Here is a 17427-nt window from a genome sequence, read left to right as displayed (position 1 = left end):
CTGTGTGTGTGTGTAGCTGGAGCACATTTTACTTTTACTTTGCAAGCTGACAGGCAAGATGCTAAGGTCCTAAGCTATACAAAATACAAGTTCTAAGCTGTTTTTATCTTTGTTCCTGAATAAATACTGTATATATTCACCGTTGAACGGCTGGACAGTACAGAGATTAATCCACTGCCAAAAGGTTATGGGCCCAGAAACCCCAAAACCCAGAGAACAGCCCAGAGGAGAGAGAACGACAGTGTACTAAGAAGAAGAAAAAGAAGCAAAGATGGCTGACAGCAGCAACTCTGTGAAGTTCACAGCGCCAAATCTGACTAATCAGAACTACCAATCCTGGAAATTCAAGGTAAAGATGCGGATGATAAGAGAAGGTACATGGAAATACACTAAGGAGTCTTGGCCTGACCAACTACCAGAAGACTGGGTAGAGAAGGATCAAAAAGCACAAAGCACTATCTCCTTCAGTATAGATGATGATCAAATTGTGCATGTATGTAAATGTGAAACTGCAAAAGAAATGTGGGAACAGCTGCAGAAAGTGCATGAAAGGATAAATCTCAGCAATAAGCTCTATTTAATGAGAAAGCTGTATCAGTCTAAGCTAAATAAAGGTCAAGATATGCAGGATTACATTAGAAATACTCTAATAATTGTGGAGTGCCTGCAGGGCATTGGGAAGATTTAAAGGATGTTCATGTTGCTGCACTACTACTAAGCGGTCTACCAGAGAGCTATGACACACTTGTGAAGCCTGTCAAAGGAAAGCTTGTAGATGAGTATAGGCGAAAGACAGGCAGTGTAAGCAACAGTGGGGTATCCGAAGTAGAATCCGCTTTAAAAACCCAAGATCTACCCAAAAATTAAAAAGAAACACGTGAGTGTATTATCTATAAGAAACCAGGGCACCTAAAGGCTAACTGCAGAGTCTGGAAAGCTAAAACGAATCAGCTGAAAAAGCAAAATAATCATCAATGGCTTAAAAGTGCCATTACTGAAGCATATGACACTTCAAGTACTGAAGCTGCGTTTACCGTTAATACAAATACAACAAAGCTGAGGTAAAAAACTCACCAAATACTCAACGTGGGCACGTGGCCTACCTGTCCATAAAAAACTGAAGTGGATTAATGGCTCTAATGAGGAAATGAAGTCCCTTCATCAACTTCAAACTTGGAAACTCACCAAATTACCACAAGGCAAGAAAGCAATCAAATGTAAATGGGTTTTTAAGACCAAGTATGACTCTGAAGGTAAAGTTCACAGATTTAAAGCAAGATTAGTCATAAAAATATATTCTCAGAAATATGGTGAAGATAATGATGCCAAGTTTTCTCCAGTTACTAAGCACATTCAGGACGCTAATGGCTATAGCTGCTGTACAAAAGATTTTTGTCCGACATTTGGACATCAAAACTGCCTTTTTAAATGGTAGCATTGAAGAGGACTTGAACATGACTCAACCTGAGGGTTATATCAAAGAGGGGGAAGAGAATCTCATTTCCAAACTACAAAAATCTCTCTATGGTCTGAAGCAATTGGCAAGAGCGTGGAACACCAAAATGAACAAAGTCTTATTTGGAGAAGGATTTAAAAGAGGTCAAGCAGATCCGTGTTTATACACAAAATGTACAGGCGGAAAGTGGATGTATATTCTCTGATATGTGGACGATGTGAATACGGTTCATCAAGAGGAAACAGAAATTGCAAAGATAACTAAAATTCTGAATCAGCATTTTGAGGCAAAAGACCTTGGAAATGTGACATATTATCTAGGAATTCAGGTCCAAAGAGAAGCATATGGAAGCTTTCTTCTAAACCAAAGTGCAAAAATCAACTCATTTCTGAATTAGTTTGGAACGGCAGAAGCCAGAAGTACATGAACTCCAATGGAACCATCCTACTTAAAGTTGGAAGGAGAAGATGAGCTTTTACCTAACAATGAGAAATACAGACAGGCAGTGGGGGCACTTCTATACACAGCAACTATGACTCGACCAGACATCGCAGCAACAATTGAAATTCTCTGCAGATCTGTGGAAAAAAACATGTAAAAAAACCTGTAATGCTGTTAAGAGAGTTCTTCGATATTTGAAAGAGGCTCAAGACATAAATTTAAGAATATCTGCAAAAGGAGATCTAAAACTCACAGGCTATGTGGATGCAGACTAGGCTGGTGACTTAAAGGTAAGGTGCTGCGATTTTTAATTTTGTATTAATAATTATTGATTATATAATCAATTATTTTTAATACAAAATTAAATGTAATGGTTTAATAGTTTTTTTTATTAATTTGTATTTCAGCCAGTGGGGGCTGCCATTTGTATTTGGGGGAGTGTAAGAGTCTGAGCACGACAATTACACTCCTCAAATACGACAGTCCTGGGCATAAGAGACTGCGCTCCGCCGGCAACTGCATGTCTAGTATTAGAAGCCGCTCCTCCTGCCTCTAGCTTTGACCTGCTCTGTCCAGGTCACAGTTGTGGAAGGATATAGTGGCCATCTTTGTGGAGCCAACACTGTTTGCTGTGGGCTTCATTTTCCCCTGTCATCGCACACACTGCTCAGTGTGTGCGATGCCAGAAGCTGTCGGGGAGAGGAAGTGCTGGGGAGCAGGGGTCCCAGGTGAGGTGAGTATCTGGGCGCTCACCGCCGACTTGTTTAGGGCACAGCAGGGAGATCATCCATCTGCTGTGCCCTGAACGCACTAAACAGGACGCAGCACTGCGTGGGAGCGCAGAGAAGGTATGTACAAGAGTTTTTTTTCTATGTAGTGATTATATGGAGATATATATACCAGGAGGATGGGGGCTATATATACCAGGATGCACTATATGGGGCCGTTATACTATGGAGTACTATCTAGGACCATTTTAAGGTGGTTCACTATATGGGATCATTATACTGTGGTGCACTATATGGGACCATTATACTGCGGGGCGCAATATACTGTAGGTCACTATAAGGGGCAATTATACTGTGGAGCACTATATGGGGCTATTATACTGTGGTGTACTATATGGGGCCATTATACTGTGGTGCACTTTATGGGGCCATTATACTGTGGTGCACTATATGGGGTCATTATACTGTGGAGTACTATATGGGGTCATTATACTGTGGAGTACTATATGGGGTCATTATATAGAGGACTCGGCGACTCTTATGAGCGGTGTAGCTACTGAGGTCACTGCTCATCCAGCTGCCGCGTCTCATAGAGCGCAGCCGGACCCGGAGTGGCTGCTGCTACAGTCTATGGAGCGTCATTCTCTGAACAAGGCTCCATAGCCTTTGGACGTCGAACTCGGGGATCGTCGTGGGAATGCCATGGACTACGGCGGCTTGTTTTTTTGTTTTCTTTTAAATAAATTGGTGAACCAGGGAAAGTGTTGGGGCGTCTGATAGATGCCTCTCCATTACTAACCACAGAGCTTGATGTCAGATGTGATTTTTGACAATTCACATCTGTCATCAACCCCAACTTTATTACCCCGATTGCCACCACACCACGGCAATCGGGAAGAGGCGGGCAAAGCGCCAGAATTGGTTGCATCTAATGTGATGTGCCAATTCTGGGGTGGGTGCGGACTGGTATTTTTAAGGCTGGAAGCGCACAATAACCAGGGACCTTCCCAGCCTGATAATATAAACCCACAGCTATCTGCTTTGCCTTGCCTGGTTACCAAAAATAGGTGATGGGGGACCCCACGCTTTTTTTTTCATTTATTTATTAGGGTAAACACCCTTTAGTGCCACATGAAAGGCACTAAATGGTGCAAGTTTATTATATGTAGGGGCTGCATCTATGTGCTATACTCCCCAGACCAATGTATCTAATCCCATCATGTGCGATACTCCCCAGACTGGTGTGTCTAATCCCATCATGCGCGATACTCCCCAGACCGGTGTATCTAATCCCATCATGCACGATACTCCCCAGACCGGTGTATCTAATCCCATCATGCGATACACTACACTGAGCCTGGTATCTAGATACATGTAGTGAATCATTATGATACAGCGAGCAGCACTAACTAACAGAACTGGTGCTGCCGGCTGTCCTCGGTGACACTATACTTGTCAACATCACTGGCAGTCACCAACAAAATGGCTGCACACTGTGATCCTAAACGTCATCCTCTCCTATCCTGTTACAAACTAGTGATGTGTCGGTCGCGAACGATCTGACACAAAGAGCCGGCTCTCTGCTGTGACTGATGGGATCCGGCACCCCAGTGAGAGCCACTAACTTCACTAAATGGCTCTCACTGGGTGTAAAATAGCGATGTTAGGCGTTCGTAACTCCGCCCACCAGATCCAAACTCAGCCCACTCTTTGATTTAATTGGCTAATTGCGAGTGGTGGAGCTTCTTCATGGGTGGGCAGAGTTTTGGCTGCATCAATGTCATCTTAAATATGTGTCACCCATGGTGTCACCCAGGATTAATTTAGGATCCAAAAGAGTTGGCTCTTTTTGGTGAGCGGAGCAAGATCACCAAAAAGAGCCGGACTGCTCATCACTATTACAAACACCCAGAAGGGGGGGAGAGGAGCGATGTCACACACATGTGAGCAGATCCAGCCCACATTTACTGCAGTCGTAATGTGAGCTAGTTGTGCACTAGATTTTCATGGCAAATTTCAGCAGCTGCTCCTCCTAATGTTTAAAAGTTGAAATACCAAACCTTTAAGTTATTTTTCACATTTTACTTCATTAAAAACAAATGATAATATTTTAAAAAAAATCAAAACATTAATACTTTACATTTTTTTAATTGTTGAAAAAAATTATTTTTAAGTGATCGTAATTTAACCCCTTTACCCCCAAGGGTGCTTTGCACGTTAATGACCTGGCTAATTTTTACAATTCTGACCACTGTCACTTTATGAGGTAATTACTCTGGAACGCTTCAACGGATCCCCCTGATTCTGAGATTGTTTTTTCGTGACATATTGTACTTCGTGATTGGGGTAAAATTTATTCGATATCACTTGCGTTTATTTGTGAAAAAAACGGTAATTTGGTGAAAATTTTGAACATTTTGCAATTTTCAAAATTTTTATTTTTAAATCAGAGAGATATGTCACACAAAAGAGTTAATAAATAACATTTCCCACATGTCTACTTTACATCAGCACAATTTTGGAACCAACATTTTTTTTTTATTAGGGAGCTACAGTGGTGGCCAAAAGTATTGGCACCCCTGCAATTCTGTCAGATAATACTCAGTTTCTTCCTGAGAATGATTGCAATCACAAATTCTTTGGTATTATTCTCTTCATTTAATTTGTCTTCAATGAAAAAACACAAAAAGAATTGTCCTAAAGCCAAATTGGATATAATTCCAAACCAAACCTAAAAAAGGGGGTGGACAAAAGTATTGGCACTGTTTGAAAAATCATGTGATGCTTCTCTAATTCGTGTAATTAACAGCACCTGTAACTTACCTGTGGCACCTAACAGGTGTTGGCAATAACTAAATCACACTTGCAGCCAGTTAACGTGGATTAAAGTTGACTCAACCTCTGTCCTGTGTCCTTGTGTGTACCACATTGAGCACGGAGAAAAGAAAGAAGACCAAAGAGCTGTCTGAGGACTTGAGAAACCAAATTGTGAGGAAGCATGAGCAATCTCAAGGCTACGAACTCCATCTCCAAAGACCTGAATGTTCCTGTGTCTTCCGTGCGCAGTGTCATCAAGAAGTTTAAAGCCCATGGCACTGTGGCTAACCTCCCTAGATGTGGACGGAAAAGAAAAATTGACGAGAGATTTCAACGCAAGATTGTGCGGATGGTGGATAAAGAACCTCGACTAACATCCAAACAAGTTCAAGCTGCCTGCAGTCCAAGGGTACAACAGTGTCAACCCGTACTATCCTTCGGCGTCTGAATGAAAGGGGACTGTATGGTAGGATACCCAGGAAGACCCCACTTCTTACCCCGAGACATAAAAAAGCCAGGCTGGAGTTTGCCAAAACTTACCTGAGAAAGTCTAAAACGTTTTGGAAGAATGTTCTCTGGTCAGATGAGACAAAAGTAGAGCTTTTTGGGAAAAAGCATCAACATAGAGTGTACAGGAAAAAAAAAGAGGCATTCAAAGAAAAGAACACGGTCCCTACAGTCAAACATGGCGGAGGGTCCCTGATGTTTTGGGGTTGCTTTGCTGCCTCTGGCATTGGACTGCTTGACCGTGTGCATGGGATTATGAAGTCTGAAGACTACCAACAAATTTTGCAGCATAATGTAGGGCCCAGTGTGAGAAAGCTGGGTCTCCCTCAGAGGTCATGGGTCTTCCAGCAGGACAATGACCCAAAACACACTTCCAAAAGGACTATAAAATGGTTTGAGAGAAAGCACTGGAGACTTCTAAGGTGGCCAGCAATGAGTCCAGACCTGAATCCCATAGAACACCTGTGGAGAGATCTCAAAATGGCAGTTTGGAGAAGGCACCCTTCAAATATCAGGGACCTGGAGCAGTTTGCCAAAGAAGAATGGTCTACAATTCCAGCAGAGCATTGTAAGAAACTCATTGATGGTTACCGGAAGCGGTTGTTCGCAGTTATTTTGGCTAAAGGTTGTGCAACCAAGTATTAGGCTGAGGGTGCTAATACTTTTGTCTGGCCCATTTTTGGAGTTTTGTGTGAAATGATCAATGAATTGCTTCATTCTCTTTTGTGTTTTTTTCTTGCAAGCAAATTAAATGAAGATAATAATACCAAAGAATTTGTGATTGCAATCATTTTCAGGAAGAAACTGAGTATTATCTGACAGAATTGCAGGGGTGCCAATACTTTTGGCCACCACTGTATAAGGGTTAAAAGTCGACCAGCGATTTCTCATTTTTCCAATAAAATTTACAAAACCATTTTTTTAGGGACCACATCACATTTGAAGTCACTTTGAGGGGTCTTTTTGACAGAAAATACCCAAAGTGACACCATTCTAAAAACTGCATCCCTCAAGGTGCTCAAAACCACATTCAAAAACTTTATTAACCCTTCAGGTGCTTCACAGGAATTTTTGGAATGTGGAAGAAAAAAATTAACATTTAACTTTTTTCACAAAAATGTTACTTTAGACCCAAATTTTTTTTATTTTCACAGGGGTAACAGGAAAAAATGGACCCCAAAATTTGTTGTGTAATTTCCCCTGAGCACGCAGATACCTCATAAGTGGGGAAAAAACACTGTTTGGGTGCATGGCATGGTGCGTAAGGAAAGGAGCGCCATTTGACTTTTTGATTGTAAAATTTGCTTGAATAATTAGCGGACGCCATGTTGCGTTTAGAGAGCCCCTGATGTGCCAAAACAGTGGAAATCCCCCACAAGTGACACCATTTTGGAAACTAGACCTTTCAGGGAACTTATCTAGATGTGTGGTGAGCACCTTGAACCCCCTGGTGCTTCACAGAAGTTTAGAACATTGAGCCGTAAAAATAAAATGTTCACATTTTTGCAACAAAAATGTTTTCCAGCCTCCAATTTTGCATTTTCATGAGGGTAACAGGTGAAATTGTACCATGCAATTTGTTGTGCAATTTCCTATGAGCATGCAGATACCCCATTCATGGGGAAAAACCACTGTTTGGGTGCACGGCAGGGCTCGGAAGAGTAGGAGCGCCATTTGACATTTTGAATGTAAAATTTGCTTGAATAATTAGCGGATGTGCCCCTGATGTGCCTAAACAGTGGAAAACGCCCACAAGTGACACCATTTTGGAAACTAGAGCCCTCAGGGAACTTATCTAGATGTGTGGTGAGCACCCTGAACCCCCAATTGCTTTACAAAAGTTTATAACATGGAGCCGTGAAAATAAAAAAATCTAACTTTTTCCACAAGAATGATGTTTTAGCCCCAATTTTTTTATTTTCACAAGGGTAAGAGGAGAAAATGGACCCCAAAAACTGTTGTGCAATTTCTCCTGAGTACACCAATACCTCATAAGTGGGGAAAATACAGTGTTTGGGCGCACGGCAGAGTTCAGAAGGGAAGGAGCACTGTGTGACTTTTTGAACGTAAAATTGTCTGGAATCGAGAGCGGACGCCATGTCGCGTTTGGAGAGCCCCTGATGTGCCTAAATAGTGGAAACCCCCACAAGTGACCCCATTTTGGAAACTACACCCCTCAAGGATTTTATCAAGGGGTATAGTGAACATTTTGAACCCAGAGGTACGACACAGAATTTCATAACATTAGGTCATCATATTGAATAAGTTGTCATTAGTCTTGAGCGCAAGTGCTCGCTATTTGAGTTTGCATCGGGTACTCGGGTATGCACCATGTATCGCGCGTGCTCAAGTGACATGCTCGAGTCCCCGCTCGCATGTTTCACGGTTATTAGACACCCAAAAAAAAACATGCGGGGATCGCTCGTGCATGGCAGGCAATCCCCGCGAGTTTTTTTTGGCCACGAAGCATATGGGGCGGAGACCCGAGCATGTCACTCGAGCACCCGTGATACTCAGTGTATACCCGAGCACCCAATGCAAACTCACTTGCGCTCAACACTAGTCGCCATATCGTCATCTTTTTTTTTTTTTAACTTTTGAAAAAAATCCCAACCCTAACCCCAACCCTAATACAACCCCAACTCTAACCCTAGCCCAACCCTAACCCCAACCCTAGCCCAACCCTAACCCCAACCAAACTCTAACCCCAACCCTAACACAACCCTAACCCTAGAGTTTATTTTTTACACCATTCCTCGTGCGGTATAAGTGATTAGACGACTTTATTCTTTGGGTTTGTGCGATTACAGCGATACAAGAATCATATCGGGTTTTTATGATTGACAGCTGTCACACACTAAAAGACACATTTTTTTTGTAAAATCTAGTTTTTGCATTGCCATATTTTGAGAGCTATAATTTTTCCATATTTTGGCCGACAGAGTCATGTGACAGCTTGTTTTTTGCGGGATGAGTTAACATTTTTATTGGTACCATTTTCAGGCACTTGACATTTTTTGATCGCTTTCTATTCTGATTTTTGGGAGACAGAATAAACAAAAAACAGCAATTCCGGAATTGTTTTTATGTTTTTATTTTTTTATGCTGTTCCGCGTGTGGTAAAATTGATAAGGTAGCTTTATTCTTTGGGTCAGTACGTTTACAGTGGTACCACATTTATATCGTTTTTCTATGTTTTGGTGCTTTTACACATAAAAGCTATAAAATAGAAAAAAATATTTTTTTGCATCGCTTTATTCTGAGAGCTATAACTTTTTTATTTTTTTCGACTGATGGAGCAGTATGGCGGCTTGTTTTTTGCGGGACAAGATGACGTTTTCAGCGGTACCATTTTCATTTATATTCGTCTTTTTGAATGCGTGTTATTCCATTTTTTGTTTGGTGGCATGATGATAAAGCATTGTTTTTTGCTTTTTTTTTTTTTTTTTACCGTGTTCACTAAAGGGGTTAACTAGTGGGACAGTTTTATGGGTCAGGTCGTTCCAGACGCGGCGATACCAAATATGTGTACTTTTATTGTTTTTGTTTTTTTTCATAATAATATTTATTGATTGGTACATTATATTTTTATTTTTGGTGGATTATTTTTGATATATTTTTTTAAATATTTTTTTTAACACTTTTTGGACTTTTATTCTGTGTCCCACTATGGGACTTTCACTTTTTTTATTCTGATCGCCTGTATAGCACCGGGATGGAGCACCATCCCTGTGCTATACAGGCTGTCAGCGCTGCAGATGCAGAAGATACTTTGGTCATGCACTGTGCTTAACATTCTGTATATTGCAATCCCCATTAGGAAATGAGCTCCATTATTGACAATGCTATCCAGTGTACATCTTGCCACATGTATGTATTCCTTGAACAGCCGGTCGAGGTTGCTTACTGCTGCGCGAGATGTGTGCACGTTGTGCGTTTGGAAGCCCAGATACTGGATCTAAATGAGCAGCTGGCAACACTGAGATCCATTGACAACATGGAAAGGAGTCTGCTGCTCACTGAGCAGCAGCTCACTGGGGTAGATGTGGGGGAGGGTGGTAGTCGGGAGCTGCAGGACAGTGAGGTCGCTAGTTGGGTGACAGTTAGAAGGGGTGGTAGAGGGAAGAGTGCCAGGGAGGCTAGTCCTGATCTGGCACACCCCAATAAGTTTGCAAAGTTGGCAGATGAGGGGAGTGATGGTACAGGGGTAGCACTACTGCAGCAAGGCATGTCCCCTGAAAGCCGGAGGAGTGTCAGCTCCAGTAAAGAGGGAAATAGGAGAGTAGGGCAGGCCAGGCAGGTGCTGGTAGTGGGGGACTCAATTATTAGAGGAACAGATAGGGCAATCTGTCACAAAGACAGGGATCGTCGAACAGCGTGCTGCGTACCTGGCGCTCGAGTCCGGCACATCGCTGATCGGGTTGACAGATTACTGGGAGGGGCTGGTGAGGACCTAGCGGTCATGGTGCACATTGGCACAAATGACAAAGTTAGAGGTAGGTGGAAGGTCCTTACAGATGATTTCAGGGAATTAGGCTGCAAGCTGAAAGCAAGGACCTCCAAGGTGGTATTCTCTGAAATACTACCGGTACCACGTGCCACGCCAGAGAGGCAACGGGAGATTAGGGAGATAAATAAGTGGCTCAAGAACTGGTGTAGGAAGGAGGGATTTGGGTTCCTGGAGAACTGGGCCGACTTCTCAGTTGGCTACAGACTCTACGCTAGGGACCGGCTGCACCTTAATGGGGAGGGTGCAGCTGTGCTGGGGGAGAAAATGGCTAGAAGGTTGGAGGAGTGTTTAAACTAGGGATTGGGGGGGGGGTATTCATTTTATAGGTGGGCAAGATAGTGCAGATATTGACCTGGGCACAAATAAAGAAATTGAGGGTGGGGTTAGAACAGTCAATAAAGTAAGAAGGAATAGAGGTACAGAGAGATACATAAAATGCATGTACACTAATGCCAGAAGCCTCACCAACAAAATGGAGGAATTAGAATTAATTTTGTTGGAAAATAATTATGACATGGTAGGGATATCTGAGACGTGGCTGGGCGAGAGCCATGACTGGGCAGTTAATTTACAGGGCTATAGTCTGTTCAGAAATGACCATACAAACAAGCGAGGGGGGGGGGTGTTTATATGTAAAATCATCCTTAAAACCTGTCTTGCGGGAGGATATATGTGAATCTAATGAAAATGTAGAGTCCCTGTGGGGGGAGATAAGGGGAGGGGGAAAAAATAATAAATTACTGATAGGAGTTTGTTATAAGTCTCCAAAAATAATGGAAGTAGCGGAGAATATCCTCGTAAAGCAAATAGATGAAGCAGCGACTCAAGGAGAAGTCATTATTATGGGAGACTTCAACTACCCTGAAATACATTGGGGGACAGAAACATGTAGTTCAAGCAAAGGAAATAGGTTTTTGACTAGTATGAGAGACAATTACCTTTCACAACTGGTTCAGGACCCAACAAGAAGGGGGGCACTGCTAGACCTAATATTAACCAATAGGCCAGACCGCATATCAAATATACGAGTTGGGGGTCACTTGGGTAATAGTGATCACAAAATAATACGTTTTCATGTAACCTTTAATAAGATGTGTAGTAGAGGGGTTACAAGGACACTAAACTTCAGGAAGGCAAATTTCCAACGGTTAAGAGATGATCTTAGTGCAATAAACTGGGACGATATCCTGAGACATAAAACTACACAAAGCAAATGGGAGACATTTATTAACATCCTGAATAGGACCTGTGTACAATATATACCCTATGGGAATTAACATGCTAGAAATAGGAGGAAACCACTATGGCTAAATAGAGCTGTAAGGGGCGCAATAAGTGACAAAAAGAAAGCATTTAGAGAACTAAAGCAAGTAGGTAGTGATGAGGCATTAAATAATTACAGAAAATTAAATAAATTACGTAAAAAACAAATCAAGGCAGCAAAGATTGAGGCAGAGAGAATCATTGCCAGAGAAAGTAAAAATAACCCCAAAATATTCTTTAACTACATAAATAGTAAAAAACTAAAAAATGATAGTGTTGGCCCCCTTAAAAATAGTCTGGGTGAAATGGTGGATGAGGATGAGGAAAAAGCCAATATGCTAGATGATTTTTTTTCAACTGTATTTACATAAGAAAATCGCATGACAGAAAACATGATTAGTGATAACAAAAATTCTCCAGTAAACGTCACTTGCTTAACCCAGCAGGAAGTACGGCGGCGTCTAAAAATCACTAAAGTTGACAAATCCCCGGGCCCGGATGGGATACACCCGCGAGTACTGCAGGAATTAAGTAACGTCATAGATAGACCATTATTTTTAATCTTTAAAGATTCCATAAGAACAGGGTCTGTGCCACAGTATAGCAAATGTGGTGCCAATATTCCAAAAGGGGACAAAAACTGAACTTGGAAATTATAGGCCGGTAAGCTTAACCTCTACTGTGGGTAAAATCCTGGAGGGTTTCCTAAGAGATGCTATACTAGAGTATATGAAGAATAACCTCATGACCCAATATCAACATGGGTTTACGAGGGACCGTTCCTGTCAGACTAATCTGATCAGTTTTTATGAGGAGGCAAGTTCTGGACTGGACCAAGGAAATGTAGTGGATGTTGTGTATATGGACTTTTCAAAAGCTTTTGATACGGTTCCACACAAAAGGTTGATACATAAAATGAGAACAATGGGGATAGGGGAAAATATATGTATGTGGGTTAAGAATTGACTCAGTGATAGGAAACAAAGGGTGGTTATTAATGGAAAACACTCAGACTGGGTCTCAGTTAACAGTGGGGTACCACAGGGGTCAGTATTGGGCCCCCTTCTTTTTAACATATTTATTAATGACCTTGTAGGGGGCATACAGAGTAATATTTCAATATTTGCAGATGACACTAAACTCTGCAGGGTAATCAATACAGAGGAGGACAATTTTATATTACAGGAGGATCTATGTAAACTAGAAGCTTGGGCTGATAAATGGCAAATGAGCTTTAATGGGGATAAATGTAAGGTAATGCACTTGGGCAGAGGAAATAAAATGTATAATTATATGCTTAATTGTAAAACACTGGGCAAAACTGTAACTGAAAAAGACCTGGGTGTATTAGTGGACGACAAGCTCACGTTTAGTGGCCAGTGTCAGGCTGCTGCTGCAAAGGCAAATAAAATAATGGGATGCATTAAAAGAGGCATAGATGCTCATGAGGAGAACATAATTTTACCTCTATACAAGTCATTAGTGCGACCACACTTAGAATACTGTGTACAGTTCTGGTCTCCGGTGTATAAGAAAGACATAGCTGAACTAGAGCGGGTGCAGAGAAGAGCGACCTAGGTTATTAGAGGACTGGGGGGTCTGCAATACCAAGACAGGTTATTACACTTGGGGTTATTTACTGTGGAAAAAAGAAGGCTTAGGGGTGATCTTATTACTATGTACAAGTATATGAGGGGACAGTACAAAGACCTTTCTACTGATCTTTTTACTCTGAGGCCTGAGACGGGGACAAGGGGGCATCTTCTATGTCTGGAGGAAAGAAGGTTTAATCATAATCACAGACGGGGATTCTTTACTGTAAGAGCGGTGAGACTATGGAACTCTCTGCCGCAGGATGTTGTAATGAGCGATTCACTGTTAAAATTTAAGAAGGGCCTGGATGCCTTTCTTGAAAAGTATAATATTACAGGTTATAAATACTAGATTCCTTGATAGGGCGTTGATCCAGGGAACTAGTCTGATTGTCGTATGGAGTTGGGAAGGAATTTTTTTCCCCAATGTGGAGCTTAGTGTTTGCCACATGGGTTTTCTTTGCCATCCTCTGGATCAACATGTTAGGCTATGGGTTGAACTAGATGGACTTAGTTTTTAAGATTGAAGGAAGACTATGTTACTATGGGACTAACAGGATAAGTAGTTGTTGAGTGAGGGTGTTAGAATAATGCTTATTATTGTAGATATTGCATCAACTACTATTTACTACTGTTTAATAGGGCATGGTTTTCTGTCTCCAGCAATAGTTTTATATTGCCAGTAAAACATTGTTTAAAAAAAAGAAACCAAGAAGTTCCCATTCACTATGTGTGCATGTGTGTAACTGGAGCACATTTTACTTTCAAGACCAAATGCTAAGATCCTAAGATATAACAAATACCAGTTGTAAGCTGTGTTATATTTGTTCCTGATTAAATATAAATACACTGTTAAACGGCTGGAGAGTACAGAGATCAATCCGCTGCCAACAGCATGCCATGCAGTGACAGTAAGCAGAGATACATCAGCATCACTTTGTTTTGTTCTCACCTTCCACAGCATATAAAGTGAAAGTCATCTCCTCTGAAGAAGAGGGGGATTTCCTGAAATACACGGTGACCATAGTGGATGTATTTAATAAAGGTAAATTCAGAACATGGTGATAATGATGGCAGCCAAGCCCAGCAGTCACCCTGCATCTCCTCTCTCGCCCTCAGGATCTGCCTCCGTGAAGGCTGATAAACAAGTCCGGCTCATCAAGAAGAAGACGTGCGAAGCGTTCATCCTTCCGAGCGGAGAGCAGTATCTGATTATGGGGAAGGACGGACTGCAGATCCGCGGGGAGCGCGAATATCAGTAAGTGCTGCTGAAGGGGAGGGCAAGGATTAGCCAATGCCGCTGATGGGAGGGCGAATAATTGTAAGTGCCTCTAGAGAGGGAGGGAAAATATTAGCCAGTTCTGCGGAGAGGGAAGGGGGAGTAAATATCAGTAAGTGCCGTGGATGGGAGAGCGAATATCAGTAAGTGCCTCTAGAGAGGGAGGGTAAATATTAGCCAGTTCTGTGGAGAGGGGGGAGAGCAAATATCAGTAAGTGCCGCGAATGGGAGAACGAATAGCAGTAAGTGCCGCAGAGGTTGCATATTAGTAAGTGCCTCCGGGGGGGGGGGGGCAAATGTCAGCGAGTGCTGCAGAGGGGGGGGGGGGGCAAATATCAGTATGTGCTGCAGAGATTGAATATCAGTAAGTGCTGGGAAGGGTGAATATCAGTAAGTGGAGCCGAGGGGGAGGCCAAATGTCAGTAAGTGCTGTTGAGGTGGAGGACAAATATTAGTAAGTGCTGCAGATAGGAGGGTGAATATCAGTAAGTGCCTCTAGAGAGGGAGGGCAAATATCAGCCAGGAGCCATGGAGAGGCGGAGAGTAAATATCAGTAAGTGACGCAGACTGAGGGCAAATATCAGTAAGTGCTGCCAAGGGCAGCAATCAGTAAGTGGGGCAGAGGTGGGAGAGCAAATGTCAGTAAGTGACTTGGAGAGTGAATATCTGTAGGAGCTGCTGAGGGTGGAGGGCAAATATTAGCCAGTGCCGCAGAGGGGAGAGGGGGAAAATATCAATAAGTGACGTGGAGAGGGGGGGCGCAAATATCAATAAGTGCTGTGGCTGGGAGGGTGAATATCAGTAAGCGCCTCCAGATGGGGAGGGCAAATATTAGCCAGTGCCACGGAGAGGTGAGTGGGGGCGAATATCAGAAAGGGAGGCCAAATATCTGTAAGTGCCTCCAGGGGGAGGGCAAATATCAGTCAGTGCTGCGGAGAAGGGGGGAATATCATAAGTGCTGCAGAGCTTGAATATCAGTAGGTGTCGTGGATGAGAGGGTGAATATCAGTAAGTGCTGCTGAGGGGAGGGCGACTATCAGTAAGTGGGGCAGAGGTGGAGGCCAAATATCAGTTAGTGCCTTCAGTGGGAAGGGAAAATATCAGCCAGTGTCGCCAAGGGGATGGGGACAAATAACAGTAAGTGACGCAGAGGTTGAATATCAGTAAGTGCTGCGGAGGGGAGGGCGAATATCAGTAAGTACTGCTAAGGGGAGGGCGAATATCAGTAAGTGGGGCTAAGGGAACGGGCAAATATCAGTAAGTGCTGTGGAAGGTGAATATAAGTAAATGCTTCAGAGGAAAAAGCCAATATCATTAAGTGCCAGGGAAGGATGAGGGTGAATCAGTAAGTGCCGGCTGGGGGAAGGGATTGCGAATATAAGAAATTGCAGTCAAGAAAGAATATCAGTGAGTGAATGGGCGACTATCGGTAAATATCGCAGAGGGGGAGGACAAATATCAGTAAGTGCCATCTAGGAGGAGGGTGAATATCAGTAAGTGCCACCTAGGAGGAGGGTGAATATCAGTAAGTGCCACCTAGGAGGAGGGTGAATATCAGTAAGTGCTGGTTGCAATTACTGTCTTCCTCCCATAAATGCACGCTTAAAAACACAGATGTAGGCCATACACATAGCTGCTGTGATAATCAGCAGTGCCCTGTCACTATACAAAAGTCATTGAAAGTCCCAAGTAGTAGAAATGAAGATGACGGTACACACCACATCATGGAAAATCTTCTTTATCATCTCATGGCAAGCAATTAAAAATCAGGTGGGGAGAGTACAGGCAAACAGCAGCAGGCTACTGTTATGATAAGCTACAAGCACTAAGGAAAGACAGGAGATCTGTCCCTACAACAGAACTAAGCTAGATCCCTACGATGTAACGGGGAACCTGATCCTGCGATCAGACCCGCTAAAGTCCTCAGCTAGTCTGAACGAAGACCTATAGATGTGAGGAAGGGATCCCTACAAGAACTAGGGACTGGGAGAAAGATGGACACCTCCTAGCAGAAATTGTAGTAGTAAAAAGACAAACAAACAACATAGAACATAGAGGTCAAAAGACCTAGCTAAACTGACTGAGAAAGGTTACAAAGCACCTGGCTAGCTTAAGAGTAGAAATTACAATGAAGTCCAGCATGACCAGAAGGGGGGAGCAGGATTAAATAGGCAGAAAAGGTCATGTGACCAGCAAAATAGAAAAAACCTAACAGGAGAGTTCTAACAGTACCCCCTCTTCTATGAGGATCCTCCGGATCCCCTAGGCCCAGGCTTATCAGGAAACCTCTTGTGAAACGCTCTGACAAGTCTGGAAGCAGAAACATCATCCGCCCTCACCCATGAGTTATCCTCGGGACCGAAACCCTTCCAAGCGACGAGATACTGCAAACTCCCCCTATACCGTCTAGAATTAAGGATGCGGGAAATTTCATATTCCCCGTCCTCCACCACCGGAGGAACAGTGGCAGTGGCGTCTCTATCTGATACATCAGCTTTTTTCAATAGAGAAACATGAAACACCGGATTAATCTTCCAGGAGGTAGGAACCTCCAACCTAACAGCAGATTGGTTAACTACCTGAAGCACCTTAAAGGGCCCTACAAACTTGGGACCCAATTTTTTAGAAGGAATCCTCAACTGCAGATTCTTAGAGGACAACCTAACCATGTCACCAACCGTAAACAAAACCTCTTGACGTTTCCTGTCAAAGTACCTCTTAGATTTTTTGTTAGCCTCCTGAAGATTACCACGCACATCCGTCCAAACTCTCTCCAAATCACCGGAAAAACTCTCCTCCTTAGGCACAGCCGATACCAATTTGGAGAATGACCC

The 17427-nt window shown here is 42.7% G+C and overlaps 1 protein-coding gene across 1 annotated transcript in view; it reads left to right on the top strand.

Moving 5' to 3' along the window:
• Nucleotides 1-17427, top strand: part of LOC141154618 (complement C5-like) — a 154816-nt gene that overhangs the window by 132053 nt on the left and 5336 nt on the right. The window contains exons 39-40 of the mRNA XM_073640814.1: nucleotides 14276-14359; nucleotides 14434-14572. Coding sequence (XP_073496915.1) covers nucleotides 14276-14359; nucleotides 14434-14572 — 223 coding nt within the window. The remainder of the gene's footprint in view (nucleotides 1-14275; nucleotides 14360-14433; nucleotides 14573-17427) is intronic.

This window comes from Phyllobates terribilis, unplaced genomic scaffold (assembly GCF_046119375.1).
Source record: "Phyllobates terribilis strain yellow unplaced genomic scaffold, ASM4611937v1 Scaffold_7__3_contigs__length_470593459, whole genome shotgun sequence".
Classification (NCBI taxonomy): Eukaryota; Metazoa; Chordata; class Amphibia; order Anura; family Dendrobatidae; genus Phyllobates; species Phyllobates terribilis.
Note: the sequence above shows the minus strand (reverse complement) of the source record. Positions and strands in the feature narration are given on the sequence as shown.